The sequence below is a fragment of the Octodon degus genome, unplaced genomic scaffold (genome assembly GCF_000260255.1).
Source record: "Octodon degus isolate 3935 unplaced genomic scaffold, OctDeg1.0 scaffold00094, whole genome shotgun sequence".
NCBI classification, from domain to species: Eukaryota; Metazoa; Chordata; class Mammalia; order Rodentia; family Octodontidae; genus Octodon; species Octodon degus.
Window position 1 is genome coordinate 3,552,301 of NW_004524670.1, and position 17,609 is coordinate 3,569,909.

General features: G+C 37.8%; 1 protein-coding gene across 1 annotated transcript in view; it reads left to right on the forward strand.

Annotated features, from left to right (window-relative positions):
* Positions 1 to 13,355: 13,355 nt before the first annotated feature.
* The window catches only part of Smc2 (structural maintenance of chromosomes 2), a 53,064-nt gene continuing 48,810 nt past the window's right edge, over positions 13,356 to 17,609 (forward strand). Inside the window, exons 1-5 of the mRNA XM_023722938.1 lie at positions 13,356 to 13,524; positions 14,256 to 14,456; positions 15,058 to 15,207; positions 15,939 to 16,061; positions 17,364 to 17,402. Coding sequence (XP_023578706.1) covers positions 14,289 to 14,456; positions 15,058 to 15,207; positions 15,939 to 16,061; positions 17,364 to 17,402 — 480 coding nt within the window. The 5' untranslated portion in view covers positions 13,356 to 13,524; positions 14,256 to 14,288. The remainder of the gene's footprint in view (positions 13,525 to 14,255; positions 14,457 to 15,057; positions 15,208 to 15,938; positions 16,062 to 17,363; positions 17,403 to 17,609) is intronic.

Here is a 17,609-nt window from a genome sequence, read left to right on the forward strand (position 1 = left end):
AAAGATCAGAAATAAGCTCTGAGATCCAAAAAGAAAGGACAACAATCTTGAAAGAATTGCTCAGCACAGCTAAAGAAGAAATAGGTAGAAAAATAGGGGAGAATAGAAAAATGATGGAAACACTGAGTGAACAATACAGGAAAGAATTAGAATACATGAAACAGATTCAAACAGCTATCTAAGAAATTAAGAACTCCATTGAAAGTTGGCAAAACTGCTGGAATGAAACTGAAGATAAGACTTTCAGACTTCAAAGACAGCTAATGAATGTGAAATAAAGGATCTCTTACAACTAATAAGGAACCACAAAATAATAATTCATCAGCTACAAAATGATGCAAAGAAAAATAATACAAGAATAATAGGTGTCAATGAAGCAATGGGAGATAGTAAAATGACATAAAAAGACTATTGGTAGAAATACTAGAAGAAAATTTTCCAAACACAAGAAGAACCTGACATACTGATAAGTGAGGCATATAGAACTCCACACAGCCATAATCACAATAAATTGACACCTAGACCCATAATAATCAAGATCTCAGAAATTTAAAAAGAACAGAATATTAAAAGCTGCTAGAGAGAAGAAACAGATCACCTATAATGGAAAGCCCATCAGAATCACAGCAGATTTCTCCACACAAACCATCAAATCAAGGAAAGTTTGGAATGAAGTATTTCAAGTTCTGAAAGAAAGAACTTCCAACCCAATTGGTGTATCCTGCCAAACTAACAATCAAATTCAATGGTTAAATAAGATCCTTCAATGAGAAAAAACAATTGAAGAAATTCATGACCACCAAACCAACCCTACTAAAAGTACTGGAAGATATTCTAGAAAGAAACAGAAGTGATCACAGGTTCAAGATCAACAGAAAGGAACCACATAAACAGAGGAAAATGTACAGAACCTATAGCAGTAAAATAACATGACAAAGATAAGCCAATACATAGTAGTTATAACTATTGATGTAAATGGCTTTAATTCACCATTCAAAAGAAACAGACTAGCAGAGTGAATTAAGAAAGGAAATCCAACAATATAAGGTGTACAAGAAACACATTTAACTCAAAAGGAAATTTACAGACTAAAAGTCAAAGGATGGAAAACAATCCTCCATTCTACAGGAAATCAGGAAAAAGCAGGGGTAGGTATTCCTGGTTGCTGACAATACCAGCTTCAAACTAAAAATCATCCAAAGAGATAAAGAAGTTCCAAAGAGATAAAGAGAAAAAGAGATAAAGATGTATAAAGAGTGAAATTAAACAACCAGTGGGTCACAGACGAAATTAAAGAATAAATTAAAAAATGTTTACAATCAAACAATACCAGCTTCAAACTAAAAATCATCTAAAGAGATAAAGAAGTTCACTACATGCTTGCTAAGGGAAAATTGCAATAAGATGAGATAATAATTATAAATATATATGCATCCTATGTAGGAGCACCTTCCTATATATGACAAATTTTAACACATATGAAATATCAAATGAGCAACAATACAATAGTAATGAGGGACTCTAATATGCCACTGTTACAAAGAGGTAGATCAACTAGACAAAAAGTTAGCAAAATAATAACAACTAAATGAAACTTGTGAAGAGATTGACTTGGAAGATCTTTACAGAATGCTTCACCAACAACAGGAGAATACACATTCTTCTCAGTTGCCCATGGGATATTCTCCAAAATAGATGACATACTAGCACACAGAGCAGTCTTTTTTATTTTTATTTTATTTTATTTTTCATAATTTTATTGATAAACAGTAATGAGACAGTTTCAAATCAAGTCGCTAGGACAGTTTCAATAACTAACACACTGCATACATTCTTCTTAGTGGTTAACTGCTGTACAAGATGTGGACTTGAGATCCTTTTACAAACACCATTAGAACAAATCATTCTATTCATTAAGAGAATGTAACTATATATCTATCCCATCCACTTTGAACACACAGATACAAAATGGACATTCATCTGTATACCCCTGTTTTTCTAAGTTCTGTTATCTGAATATTATAGGTGTGTAAACTCAGCAAAATATTCTAAAAGAGTCCAGTAGTGCTTAGTAGCAATGGGTCTTCTGTTTAACTGGCAATGTCAGAAATTATTGACCTGAGTTCCCCACAGCTCAACATAACATCATGGCTTTACTTCCTATATTTACCTCGGTAGTGTCCCAAATTTTCTGATCAAGGAGATTATGGGACCAAAGAGGAAAGTGATCGATGATGTAGAGTGTGCCTAAGGAGAGTCACATGGAGAGAAAACACTCTCTCAGGCTTTCACAGAGAGCACATTGGCCAAGCAATGGCCGTGACTCATCCACATGGCTGCACTGACAAAGGTTCTACAATCTGAAGTACAGGATCTCAGGATAAATCCTGAGGGGATTTCACTGACCTTCTCAGACCCAAAAGCTACAACTCTTGTTGCATAGGTCCTGCTTTACCTTGGTCTTAACCATCCAGTAGAAAAGTATGAAGACGAAATATAGGAAGTAGAGCAGTCTTAAGTATGTGCAAAGCAATTGAAATTATCCCATGAACACTATCAGATCACAATGCAAATAAAACAGGAAATTATTGACAAAAAAACTACCAAAACACCATAAACACAGGGAAATTGAATAACAACCTTGTAAACAACCAATGGGTCACAGATGAAATTAAAGAATAAATTAAAAAATGTTTACAATCAAACAAAAATGCAGATACAACTTACCAAAACCAGTGGGATGCAGTGAAAGCTGTCTTAAGAGGAACATTTATAGCACAAATTCACACATTATGAAAACAGAACAAGTGCAAATAAACAATCTTATGCTCCACTTTAAGGTCCTAGAAAAGGAAGAGTAAGTCAAGCCCAAAGCCCAAAAGAAGGCAGGAAATTATGAAGATTAGAACAGAGATTAATGGATTGGAAGTGAGGAAAGCAATACAAAGAACAAATGAATCAAAGAGTTGGCTTGTTGAAAGAATAAATAAAATTGATAAACCCTAGTCAACCTAATAAAAAAAGTCCAAATTCATGCACTAAAGAATAAAAAGAGTGACTTTACTGGATTCAGGTGTGTGTCTCTGACTGGCTATCAGCTCACACCTGGTCTCTAGCAGGTTCCAACCCTGTAGCACTCATCTCCATCTGCAGGAAATATTTAGAAAGTAGGTTTCTAGGTATAAAGGCTTCATCATGACTGCCAAATGCCCCAGAAAACACAAACTCCTGGATCCATTAACATAGCTTGCTTAGAGATACTGGCAGAAGACGGAGGCCCAGAAGCAATGTGAGCAGCTCCTGCTGGAGGAGCTGGTGGTCCTGGTAAACAAGCGTGACACACTTGTCAGGGACCTAGATGCACAGCAGAAGCAGGCTGAAGAAGAAGATGAGCATTTGGAGTGAACTCTAGAGCAAAACAAAGGCAAAATGGCCAAGAAAGAGGAGAAATGTGTTCTTCAGAAGCATCAGACCAGAATCTCTGCCAATATTTTAAAGTCTTGAGTCTCTAGACCAGAAACAGACCCTTTGATTTAAAACTTGTAACATTTATTCAGCTGAATTGTACTTTTGTACCCCTTTTCCTCCCTTCTTTCCAGATAATATACAAGACTCCAGTGTAGCTTTAAGGATTTTTTAATGAGTTGATCATTCTTTTGAAATCATGTGAAATAGTTGCACAGATACCTTGTGAGGGACTGGTATTGAATGAAGGTTTTCAAGAAACTATTTTAAAAAACTACTTCCTATGTTTTTCCTTAGATGGGAGAAAAATTTCAAACTTTTTGTTGTTCTTGTTGTGGTTGTTGTTGATGCTGGTAATAGCACAATGACAGTGGGAAGGGGGTAACAAAGGGATAAGAAAAATTTTATGAATGATTTTTTTCCAGTCCTGCCATATGTAACATTCTGTTAGCTAAATCATAGTTAGATCACATGCTATCTACTTATTAAACTGTGTTCTATTTACCAGTGGGATTTTCTGCAGTTGTTTTGCATTTCACTGTAAGGATAATAGAATTATCTGTGTTTCTTAAAGAATGGCCCTATAAGGTTGCCTGAGACAGGTCCTGTGGTTGAAGGTGTGCTGTAAGGATGGGCCTAATTGATCTGCAACAGTTTACAAAGACAGTTTTACCATCCAAGAATGTGCCACCTTTTTCTCTGGATAATTATTTATCACATCTTGCTTAGTTCCTATATTTTGATGGGTCTCAACTTTGGCTCATGAATGCTGTTAATATTTACTCTGTATTGATAAAAGTGTGTCTTGCCACTATGAATAAATCTCCAAATTAATATTTTTCTCTAGCATAGCACTGTCATTTTTTTGTGAAAATGGTTATCTGTTTATTTATTACAATACTGAGTCATATATAAATGTTCAATAAAAGCAAAAACTTTCTTACCTTAAAAAAAAAGAAAGAGCAAAATCACTACAGATCCTAAAGAAATTCGCAAGATCATGAATAGCTACTTCCAAAATCTTTACTCTCACAAGGTGAAAAACACAGAGGAAATGGACAATTTCCTTGATACACATGAAATGCCAAACCTGAGCCAAAAAGATATACAAACTCTGAATAACACAATAATAAGAAAACAAATTGAAAAAGTAATTAAAAAAAAAGAAAAGCCCAAGTCCCAAAGGATTCACAACAGAATTCCACAAAAAATTTAGACAATAGACAATGCCAACTTTTCCAAAACTCTTCAATAAAATTGAAGGGAAGAAATTCTCCCAAATTCTCTTTGCCTCATTCCTAGAGGCAAGCATTACTCTGATTCCAAAACCAGAGAAAGGTCCAACTAAAAAGGAGACCAATCTCTCTAATGAATATAGATACAAAAGTCTTCAGTGAAATACTAGCAAACAGAATGCAGCAAATCATCAAGAAGATTATATACATCATGGTCAAGTAGGGTTCATGCCAGTAATACAGGGACAATTCAACGCACACAAATCCATAAATACAATATGCCACATCAATAGAAGCAAAACCAAAAACCACATGATCATCTCAATAGATGCAGGAAAAGCTTTTGACAAAGTACAACACTCATTCGTGATAAAAGCCCTACAGACAATTGCAACAAATGGTCCATATCTCAACAGGATAAAAGTCACCTTTGAAAAACTAACAGCCAGCATCATACTAAATGGGCAAAGAATGAAAGCTTCACTTTAAAATCAGGCACAAGATAAGGATAGCCGCTGTCTCTACTCCCATTCAATAGAGTTCTGGAAATATTAGCCAGGGCAATGAGACAAGAGATAGAAATAAAAAGAATAAGGATTGGGAAGAAGAAGTGAAATTACCACTATTTGCAAATGACATGATACTCTACATCGAGGACCCCAAAAACTCCACCAAGAGTATTGTAGATTTAATCACAAAATTCATCAATATAGCAGGATATACAGTCAACACCCAAAAATCAGTAGCATTTTTGTACACATATAATGAACACACTGAGAGAGAAATTAGAGAAACCATGCTTTCACAATAACATCCAAAAAAATGAAATACTTAGGAATCAATCTTGCAAAGGACATAGAAGATTTATACACTGAAAAGTACAGCACTCTGAGAAAAGAGAATGAAGAAGATACAAGAAAATGGAAATATTTTGCATGCCATTGGGTAGGAAGAACCAACATCGTGAGAATGACCATACTCCCAAAATTATTATACAGATTTATGCAATTCCAATTAAAATATAATCAGTATACTTCACACTGCTAGAGAAAACTTTCCTCAAATTCATCTGGAACCAGAAGAAACCTAGAATATCAAAAGCAATCCTGGGAAACAAAGGAAAGGCAGGAGGTGTAAAAATCCCTGACTTGAAATTACACTATAAGTCTACTGTGATAAAATCAGCATGGTGCTGGCATAGAGACATACCTGAGAATCCATGGAATAGATTAGAAGATGCAGACACAACTGAAAACACACTCTGCCACCATATCCTTGATAAAGGCACCAAACAGGCTCACTAGAAGAAAGATAGCCTCTTTAATAAATGGTGCTGTAAAAACTGGCCTTCCACATGCTGAAGGCTACAGCTAGACTCATACCTATCACCATGCACAAAACTATTAAAATAAAAACACTAAATTTTCTGAAAGAAAATATAGGTAGAAATCTTAAAAACATAGGGATAGGAGAGAGACCATGCACAAAAACCAAAGTGAACTGGAAATACTTCAAAGAATAAACTACTGGGATCTCATCCATTTGAAAAGTTTCTGCACTTCAAATCCTCAATAGAGTAAAAAGAAAACCCACAAACTGGGGAAAAAATAAAGCCAACTGTCTCTGACAAATGCTTTTTGTCTAGAACATATAAAGAATTTTATAGGTCACTCAAGAAACACAAATTAAAACAACACTGAGATTCCATCTCACCCCAGAAAGAATGGTTAACATCAAGAAATCAGCCAAAGGGGCACTTGCCTGGCAAGCACAAGGGCCTGAGTTCAAGCCTTAGCTCCACACACAGGAAAAAAGTCAGCCAATAACATATGCTAGAGGGACTATGAGGAAAAAGAAACTCTTTTCCACTGTTGGTGGGAGTGCAGACTGGTACAACCACTATGAAAATCAGTGTGGACTTTCCCTGAAAAACTAGGATTGGAGAACTGATTCAAGCAACTATTCCCCTCCTGAGTATTTTTCCAGAAGAATTGAAAACCTCATATCACAAGGATGTATGTGCACCCATGTTATAGCAGTGCAATTTGTCATAGCTAAATCCTGGAAAAAATCCAGATGCCCATCAACTGAGGAATGGAAAAAGAAGATGTGGTATTTTTACACAATGGATTATTATTCAGCTATAAAACACGATAAATTTTAGTCTTTTGTCAGTAAATGGATGCAACTAGTGAACATACTCTTGAGTGAAATAAATCAGACCCACATATGCAAACATCATATTGCCTCCTTAGTGTGAGAACCTGAAAGAGAAAAATGGAATCTGAAGGGTACAATAAGTACTGGGAAAGGGAATGAACTTATTCAAAAGGAGTTACTGTGTTGAGGAGGGCAAGCGCTCAAGTGGGTGGAAAAGTATTTATCTATATGTGTAAGCCGGATGGTTTGAACAAATGTTCTGTGCATTTCTGTTGGTCTATATAAAGAAGCAAATAATGCTTAATTTGTTTCATCTCATTTTTTAAATTGTTTGTACTTCTTTTCTTAATTTCTTTCTTCCAATTTTATATGTATATATCTGGTAATATGAATAATTGGTTGGAAGACAACACTGTATTACAACAAACACTGTGAAACAAATACTGTGAAATTCACATTATATTGTTAAGTGAAATTCTGTATCATCTGTAATTTTTTCTGTTTTAATTCTAATTTGTACTTTCTTGCAAAAATAAAAAATGAAAGAAATGAAAAAAAAAATGTGTTCCCTTTCCTATGTGTATATCCAGGTCACATTACATCTGTAGATTATTGCTTGTCCTTATATATAGAAATATGAGCTAGGGAGATAGCTCAGTGGTGTAAGCAGCTGCCTGGAAAGCACAAGTAAAGTGTTCAATCCCTGTATCACAAGCAGTGGCTGGCCATCCCTGGAACCCTGGGAATACTGTGCCAGCCCCTGAAACAAGGAATGGTGGTGCACACCTGTAATTCCTGCACTGGGGAGACTGAGACAGGAGGATCACTATAAGTCTGAGCTGTGCAATGAGACCCCGTACCAAAATAAATAGAAAGAAAGAAAGAAAGAAAGAAAGAAAGAAAGAAAGAAAGAAAGAAAGAAAGAAAGAGTCTTATCCTAAAGAGTTGCTCATGGGAGCTTGCAAGAAGATACATAAAAATGTCAAGGAAAGATCTGAAGACAAGGTCCCCCTGAACTATAAAAGCATAAAGAAAAAGTAGATTGTTTTTGCTGAAGCTTCATCTTTTCTATGTATCTCCAACAAATGCTCATATTTTGAAGAAAAAAGAAAAATCTTCAAACTCTTAAAAATTCATCAGTGCCTCACTATCATGGCCTGAGCCTTTGGAATCTGTATGGCAGTATCGCTCCCTTATGATGGACATGGAGACTGAAATATAGGAACAGTGAAAAACAAAAGTAACATAGACATGTGACTGTTCTCCATCTGTTGCCCACTCATAGTGGTACAGAGGTTGAGTGGAAGTAAATGTCTGTAGATAACCCCAGAATGGAAAAGGCAAGTGAGATAGGGATCTAGATAATTCCTGAGTTCTATGTGCATTAGTGTTTGCTGAAGTATGTAGGTAATTAGGAATTAAATATGAGTAAAAATAGTAACAAAACAACCACCAACTGTCATCTGAAAAAAACTGGGAAATCAAAAATATGTTTTCTTTGGTTTAAAGACGGTTGATTTCTTTTCATACTCATGTAGTTGTTCATACATTCAATGAGCATTTGTGGAGTGTACATCTATATGGAGCTGGGCTGGCTGCTAGGTTTCCAGACAGATCTGTGGATCAAATTGTTCACGGTACAGTGAGACAAACATATGAACGAGTACATGTAACAGAAGTCCGTGTATGTAATAAGGAAGTACAAAGGAAAGATGAAATTACACACTGACAAGGACTTACAAAGGGAAACATGCATTCTGTTCTTTAAGTCTGAAATGTCACTTGTTCCTGTAGCACAGGAGAAGGTCATTTTTATTTACAGGCCAAAAATTGCACGACTTGTGCAAAACTATACAGTGCTGAGAGCTCTCCAAAGCATAAAACTGAAATGCATAATTCAAAGTAAAATCCTTAGCAATAGTGGTTACTAATGATATTATATAGCAGATTATTTCGCTGGCAGGTATTTCTAAAAAGTCTTCCATGTTAGATCAATGAGAATTCATTACCATTAACTTGCTGAACCTTAAAACAATTGGATATTTTGTGAACTATATTGTATATTCCAGTATTCATTCATTTCAAGATTTTGGTTTTTTAAAGAACTTTCTTTTAGCTAATAAGAAAACAGAAAATGAACTCCTGAGATTATTCATGTTTAACTAATATTTCTTAAGTATTTATTGTGTTTTGGGCACTGGGGTGTAACACAAAGGTATTTTGGGGTTGAGAGTACTGGGGATTACACTCAGGTCCTTGCACTTTCCAGGCAGATGCTTATGCTACTGAGCTATCTCCCTGGCCCACACAAAGGCATTTTAAAAACAGGAAGAGAGTACAGAAGAAAAGGTAGGATAGGGGTGGGGGAATACTGAAGACCTTATAAATAACGTTTCAAATGTAGATTAGATTATACTGTTAAAATAGAAATAGAAACACACATAGGTGCATGCTGAAAGGGGTTGACATTTCAAGTTTAGAATTGCAGAGACAAGTTAATATCAATATTTTAGAATAACAAAAAGTTATAATGGCAGGTGGATTTTATAATTTGGCTTCTGTATATTTCTTACACTGCATCTCGCTATTATTTTCTGCATATACTACGTCTATCTTTTATTCCATTTGTTGTGTAATCTACTTAGGTTCCATTTCTCCCTCCTTTACCTCTGGTTAATATCTTTACACAACAAGTCTTCTACACTCATCTGTAGACTTCTTGGAGACAATACCATACCTTATTCACCATTCTATCCCAGCACCTGACACAATTATTGCGATAATGCTGGTATACTGTCAATACCTATTTGATTCATTAATTCATCTATTCATTAACAAGTTGCTGAATATTTTCTTGTCATTGGTTGGTGCTTGGTTCCCAGTAGTGAACAAAAGTGATGATCATCTAAAGGAGAAAACAGCAGATGAATCCGGAAAAAAGTTTGAGAACAAATAATGAAAAATCAGAGACGCCTTGAAGAGGTAAATAATCCCATAAAGAATCAGGTGCCAGGGGTCATACAAGGGATTGCAATCAGCTTCTTCACCCTGAGCTACATCCTCAGTCTTTTTTTATTTTGAGTCAGAGTCTCACAGAGTTCCCTGGGCTGAGCTCAAACTCACCATCCTTCTTCTGCAGCCACCCAGAGTAATGAGATTACAGGTATGTGTCACTTTTCCCAACTTGCACTGGAAAATTTTATCAAGGGTTCGAACAGAAGGAATGAGATAGGGGTTTAGGCTGGGGAATGGGGTGTGACCTGTTAACTCCAAGATCCAAGTCCAGCAGGTATTTAATAAGATGGTCTAGGCTTGATGTCAGACTGGGACATGAGATCCCAGCACCACACCATATCGCAGCACGACCAGGATCCATATGTACAAGTTTTGGGGGATTTCCTTGAGATTTGGATGGCATAAAAGGAGAGATGAGCCATTAAGAGCTTGCTAGCATAACTTTTCATGACAGCCCATGCAGTTTCCCAGACGCAGCATATGCTTTTATCTTTGCTATCACCCTCTGTTTCTATTTACTCAGCCCAAACTCACTCTGCAGAGTCAGGTTCTCTCCCGTTCTTCATCTTTACTTTCTTGGATAAACTTTAGCTTGCTTTTTGCTTGTTTCATTCAATTCTTTATTCAAGATGAGAAGACCCTTGAATGCAACTGTGGTAGAAGAGGTGAACAATCTCAAACCAAGTAATGTTTAGTTGATGAGCAGCTTTTGGGGGCAAGGCAGCCAATAACAGGAAAATGTATTGTATTTCTGATATAAAGATACATTTATAGACTTTTAGAGGGGACAGAGACTGGCAGCTAAGAAGTCGTATTGCAGCAAGAAATGACAGGTATGGTGTTACATGCCTGTTAATCTGGTACTCAGAAAGATGTGGCATGAAGATCTCTGTAAATTTGAGATTTGCCTTATCTACAAAGTGAGTTCAAGAACAACCTTTTTAGCACTTGGGAAGTGAGTTTGAGGTCCTCCTGGACTAAAGTTAGTTCAAAGCCAACCTGTACTGCATATACCTTGTCTCAAAAAACAAACAAATGAACAAACCACACTGAATAAATAAGTAAATGAATAAATAAAGAAAAATAAAGCAGGAAGCAAGGCTAAATATTGAAAAGGAAATATTTGGTGTGTAGGTCACTGTACAATGAGTAAAAAGAAGAGATGTAAGTTGCACGAACAGATTTTGTGGAAGAAAAAAAATCTTAAGAGTGAGAGTCTCTTTGGCTCTAGTAGAAATTGGGTTAGGTAATTTTTAAAAAAACCACTGCAATGGCCCTAGTGGCACAGACCAGTAATGCCAACACTGTGACGCTGAGTCAAGAGACTCCTAAATTCCAGCCCATGAGCCTGGGCAATTTAGTGATTTAGTGAGAACCTTTCTTATAAAGTGCTGGGTGGACAGGGCAGAACTCGTGCTTAGTGTGAACGTCCTGGTCTTCAATTGCTAGTAACACAAAAATAAGGGGGGGGGGTGTGTGTCTTAGTTACACTTCTCTCATTGCTGGGACAAATACCTGACACCCCAAATGAAGAAAGGAAAGGTTTATTTAGCTCACAGTTAGTAAAGGTTTCAGTTCATACTCACCTGGCTCTAAGGCACAGAGTAGCCGTCCTTGGTGATGGCAAAGAGCAGAGAGAGCAAAGAGAAAAACAACAGCTCTGGCAGCTAGCTAGCCCCTCTCTCCTCCCTACATTGTGATGCAAATTACCTGCCCCAGGGCGGGTGCAGAACCCACACCCACAGTAATCAATCACAAACTCCAGAAGCTGCTCCAAGACTGCAGGAGGGCTTGGGGGGGGGGGGCAATTAGACACAAACCATAACATGGGTGAAGGAAAGAAGAGAAAGGAGGCAGGGAAATGAGTGAGAATAGAACTGATTTCATGAATAGTATATGAAAAAATTTTCTTAATATTCTCTTGGTGTTTAGGAAAAGCTACTTGGAATGGAGAACATGAGAACTAGCAGGCAAGGCTCCCCAGGAGCAAAACAAAGATCACTGGTGTTCCTGAAGGGAAATAAATGACAGCCTCCAACGTGAGCTAGCAACTAGGTTTTTTTTTTTGTTTTTTGTTTTGTTGTTGTTGTTTCTCTTTTTTTATTCTGGTTTGCTGCTGGGAATTAAATCAAAAAATAATAGAGGCTCCATTACTGAGCTATGCCTCCAGTCTCCTAATAGCTAGATTTTAATGTCCAAGCACAAGGCCTTGAGCTTTGGCGATGCAGAAAATCTCTTCCATAAAGCCTCACTGGTACTGGAGAAGCGCTATGCGCTAGCTTGGGGAAGAGGCAAGAAAATTTGTTCTTTGCTTGGGGCTGTGAGTAGGGGGCATCTTAACGGTACCTATGAGAAAACAAAACTCTGTCTAAACTTACAACATCCACATCATTCAGGAACTCCAAACAAGAGAAATTATCATTTAAAAACATCCTCAGGATCTTTAAGAGGCAAAGAACTTTGAGCAATGTTTAATTGCTCTAAAGAGATACTCTCACAAGTCAGGGCATAAGAGATTGCCAAAAGCAAAACAGTCTCAAGAAGAAAAGTAACAGAAGAAATAAATCACTGTGAGCAAAAGTTAGCAAATATTGTAAACAAGAGTTAGAAATTCAGAAGGTAGGTGTAGAGAACTACATGTAAAAGAAGATAAAATAAAGATATTTAGCTTGATTAAAGAAAAAAAATACAGAAATTATGATAAAAGAATAGGAACCATTCACCAAGACCAGAGGATAGAGTTTTAAAAACAATATTGTCATTGAAATTAAAATGAGTGCCTCTAAACACATCCCATTGGGGTGTGAATATTTTCTATTAAGTTATGCTTAGGTGTGATACTTTCCAAGATCGTCAGACAGGTTAATCATGGGGCACCATAGTTCAAACACTATTGTACTCAGAATAAAATACTCAAAATGTGCCTTTCAAGTTCAGTTTAAAACTATGAACTTCCCCTTGAACCCCAAAATTCCGTAATCCCCTCTGCAGATGAAAAGGCTCGCTGGTCAGAAACAGGCGAGCAAGGGACCCAGAACTTGTGAAACTGAACGAAAACACTCCAAGGAAGACTACTCTGGGTCAGATAACGGGGTGACTTCGCAGAGAGCGCGGGAGAGTTCCGCGGGCACTCCAGGGGCGGAGCCAGCCAGGCCGGAAGGCGCCGGCGGGGCGGGGCGAGGGCGGACGGGGGCGGGGCGGAGCGCGAGGCCCCCAAGCAGAGGCGTGGGCTGCCCAGAGAATGCCGGACGCAGATGTCAACAATTACAACATTTTTCTTTAGTTCCTACAACCTCATCGTTGTAGTCTCGGATGTATTTATGTAGAAATTCTCTTTCTTATCGCCGCGTCACTTTGATCCTTCGAATGGAGGGAAAAGATGAAACCTGAAATCAGGCAACTACGAGGCACCAACACAGGAAATGTGTTGCGGAGGTGGGGGTCCTTTGCTCGCGCCGAAATTCAAAGGAATAAATAGTTCCTGCGCGGGTGTGTGGACCGGGGCGGATCTGTAGTGATGGTCAAGTTGGCCTCATAGCCTCCTGAGCTCGGTAAGGGTGGCTTCCTCTCCACCTCGGCGACGGAGAGAGGCTTCCGAGGCGTGCGGGCGCAGGCTGCGCAGCGCCGCGGCGGCAGCCCACGAGCTTCGGTGAGCCGGGCCTAGCGGTGTCGGCGGGTGCGGGGCAGGGCGGCGGGCGGAGAGTAGTGTGAAGCGGCCGCGGCGTTCATTAGGGATGGAGATTAGAACTCGATCTCGTGGAGGGAGGCGAGGCGGTGCCGAGAGAAATACACTGGGCGGGCGTGACAGTCTGAGCGCCACAAGTGCTTTGGGAATGACGTTCATCTCGTCTCTGATAATCGAACGGTTATTCTGGGATACAGCGAAGTTTCCGCGGGAACGTATAGTGGCTTGGATAGACAAGTAAATGTTAGCGTCAGGGTTACGTGGCGTGGAGAGGGAAGGAAAAAGGGTGGTCGGGAAGAACCTCTTGCATAAGGTCAAGAGGAATCTCAATAAAGTGGGGTTTGTGCGAAGGTGTAAGTGCGGTGACAGTCTGAGAAGAGCGTTGGGCAAAAGGGTGACAGATGCAATAGTCAGTGGTCCTTGCTAGGGTAGCTAGAGTATGCTGAAAGTGGGAGGCGACGGCAAAAATAGCTGCAGGAGAGAACGACTTTCAAGTTGAGTGCTTTAACTTCTGCGCAGCGGTTGGATTTTGTATGTTTTTAAGTAGGAGGAAGATAGACTTCACGTTGGAAAAGGAGTTTGGCAAGTGGCTATTTCTGTTTCTGGCATTCCTGTTTTAGTGTTTAATGCCCATTATAAACCTAGGTTTACGTTTAATTTTATACAGTCCTAGTTTGTGGGTTTTTGATTTCTAGCGGAGATTTACTGGCCCCACATAGTATTGGAAAATGCATATTAAGTCAGTCGTTCTCGAGGGATTCAAGTCCTACGCGCAGAGGACTGAAGTGAATGGCTTCGACCCCCTCTTCAATGCTATCACTGGTTTGAATGGTAGCGGAAAATCCAACATACTGGACTCTATCTGCTTTTTGCTGGGCATCTCCAACCTATCTCAGGTAACGTGTAAACTTTCTGCTTGCTATGAATTTAAGTTTGACAAGGGAATCCTTATTAAATGGTGGAGAATATTGCTGATACGTACTTGTATTTTTATGTGAAGTATTTTATACCTTTATGCAGCCCTTTATGAAGAACTATTATCCCATTTGTTAGATGAGAAAATGGAAACTTAAGGAGTTGTTGCCTGGGATCTGTCTGCTAAGATGTTTGGAAGTAATACCCAGGTTGGGGGATTGCGATTTTAAAGCTGTCTCATTCCACAGGTTTTACTCACTTTTTATTTCCACCTGTGGATACTGTGCCTTCTTAGGACATAGGAGTGGGTTGGATGGCTGTTGAAATTCATAGGCACTGTGTTCCCATAAATCTTGCAGCTTAACTTTTGTAAGAAGTGAATAGAAAAGTCAGAGTTGGAAGGGTACTGTAAAGAAAGGGCACTGTAAAGAGCACTGCAGGTCTGTTGTCCTTGCTGTCTTTACCAGTGGATAAGACCGTTCGTAACTACACCGACATTACTACATGTGTGGGTTTTCCAAAGTGAGGAACCCAGCTCCTTGGTACAATACGAGATTTTGTAATTGATAAACTCTGTTTTAGGTTCGGGCTGCTAATCTACAAGATTTAGTTTACAAAAATGGGCAGGCGGGAATTACCAAAGCCTCTGTGTCAATCACCTTTGATAATTCTGACAAAAAGCAAAGCCCTTTGGGATTTGAAGTTCACGATGAAATCACAGTAACAAGGCAGGTGAGTGACTGTTAAACATTTGTATACATTAAGAACTTTAGTGGCGATATGTTATTTGGCTTTATGGCTTTGCAAAAGGTGTGGGAGACTAAAAGTTTATGAGCAAAAACTGATTAGAGTCCCTAAAACTACTGTACATAGTCATGTGCCACAGACTTTCAGTCAGTGATAAAGAGAATGTGTGACATTGCTCCCACATGATTATGTTGAGTGATGTCATAACTGCCTAGGTTTGTGTAAGTAGACATGTTTACACTGTGGTAAAATCATATACTGGTGCGGTTCTCAAACATGTTGGCCCTGTGGATAAGTGATTTGTGGGTGAATTAAAATTTTGAACTTCCAATATTAAGGACTGAATGAAATCTGTGAGGTCTTCCAGTGGAATCACTCCACCATGCTTGAACCTTGAACCACATGTGCATCTTCTCTGGCTATGCTTGAACACCTCAGTTATCTGAGACCTAATTATCATCTGAGATAACCATTCCATTCTGGGAAAGATACTTTTAAGGTTAGGTTTATACATGATTATATAACTAGTTAGCAAAAGTGCCCAAGTTAGAAACTGGTTATCTTGTTTCAAATTGCTAATCGTTTTGACCATAGAACACTTCTTTCATTGCTTACCCAGGATTAGGTATATATATTAGTTTTACATTGTTTATAGTTAGACTGAACAAAGCATATTTTGTAATTTACCAATATTTTTAAAAATTATTCCTCCTTAGGTAGTTATTGGTGGCAGAAATAAATATTTAATCAATGGAGTAAATGCAAATAACACCAGAGTGCAGGATCTCTTCTGTTCTGTTGGCCTGAATGTAAACAATCCTCATTTTCTCATCATGCAGGTATTTTGGTTGAAGTTTTTCTGTGTCCTTCATAATAATTTTATTATCTTTTATTTTTAAGTTACTGTGATAGGATGAATGCTTTTTTTATTTACATTGATTTGGCTTTTTTCTCCAGATTTGAAGTTTAATTCACTGTTGTGCTGTGTCTAGGCACCTCTTAAGTATAAAAATTAGTCAAATTTGTATAAATTGAGTTCAGCATTTCAAGATTTTAAGCATAAAAGTCTGAGTAATTGTCTTCTTCGTAGAGACTAAGGCAAATGAAAAGTAAAGACTGATACTAGCTTGAATTTGATCCTTCACTTGACTCATGCAGCTATTCTCTGAGAGTCACAGCAAGGTCGGTGGCAGGATGGTGCTAGGACCATGTGTTAGTATAACAGAAAACCAGATATGGTAATTTTAAACAATAGAGGTTGTTTGTTGGCTCATGATTCTGGAGGTTTAGAAGTCCAAGAGCATGGGATAAACATCTGATGGGAGCTTTGTTATCCTGTGGTGTGGCAGAAGGCCGAAAGGCTACAGAAAAGAAGTAAGCAGGGCCGAACTCATTTTTATAAGAGACATACTTAAACCCGAACCTACCTCTAACATGAACTTTTTCAAGAGAGCAAGGCCCTGAGGACCTAATCATTGTCTAGGTTCAAGTTCCCAATATGGGAACTTTGGGGATCACATTCAAATATAAACATATACTTCTGCTTGAAAGCTGAGGATTTCTAGAAATGAATCTATATCCTAAGTAATACAGTCCTCTCGGATTTGGGTGTGTAGGTCTTTGTTTTGTTTGTTTGCGCAATAAACGAATTCAGTCTGCCTCTTTTTCTGGTATTTAAGTAAAATACTCTATTTGAGATTTAGAAATCTGTCATCTGTTTTGTGAAATTATCTTAGAAGTATATAAACATTGATAAATGTTCATTAATTATGTTAAAATCTATATACATAGTTGTTTTAGAATTAGGTATGTCAATGTTTCTAATATTAACTGTCTTAGAAACATGGTTTGTGTTAACTTTGTTTCATTCAGTTAGGTATTTTATTTATATAATTTAATAATTTAAGTAATTGATATAACTGCTAACTGAGAAAGTGAATAACAGAGTTCCAAAATTCTGAAACTGTGAAGTACCTTTGGTTGCAAGTTTAACAGAAGTAATACTGTCTCATGTATAGGAAAAACCTTTCCAAAGATTAGTGTATTGACATACAGCTGATAAGTAAGTTATACTAACTGTCTTTAGGTTACATTTTCTATAATTTGTTATCATTATAGTGAGTTTGCCATTTTATTTTTAGGGTCGCATTACAAAAGTACTGAATATGAAACCTCCAGAGGTAAGAGTACTATTTATGTCTAATAAAAGTACTAATTGTTGATTTTATTTAAATCTGCTATGGAATTAAAAATCATTTCTTACATTAAAATTCTTGGAGACATGATTTGAGAATGTGACTAGGGCTGGAGAGATGGCTCAGTGGTCTAAAGCACCTACTTAGAACAAGCTTAGCAAAGCATCAGGGACCGCGGTTCAATCCCCCAGC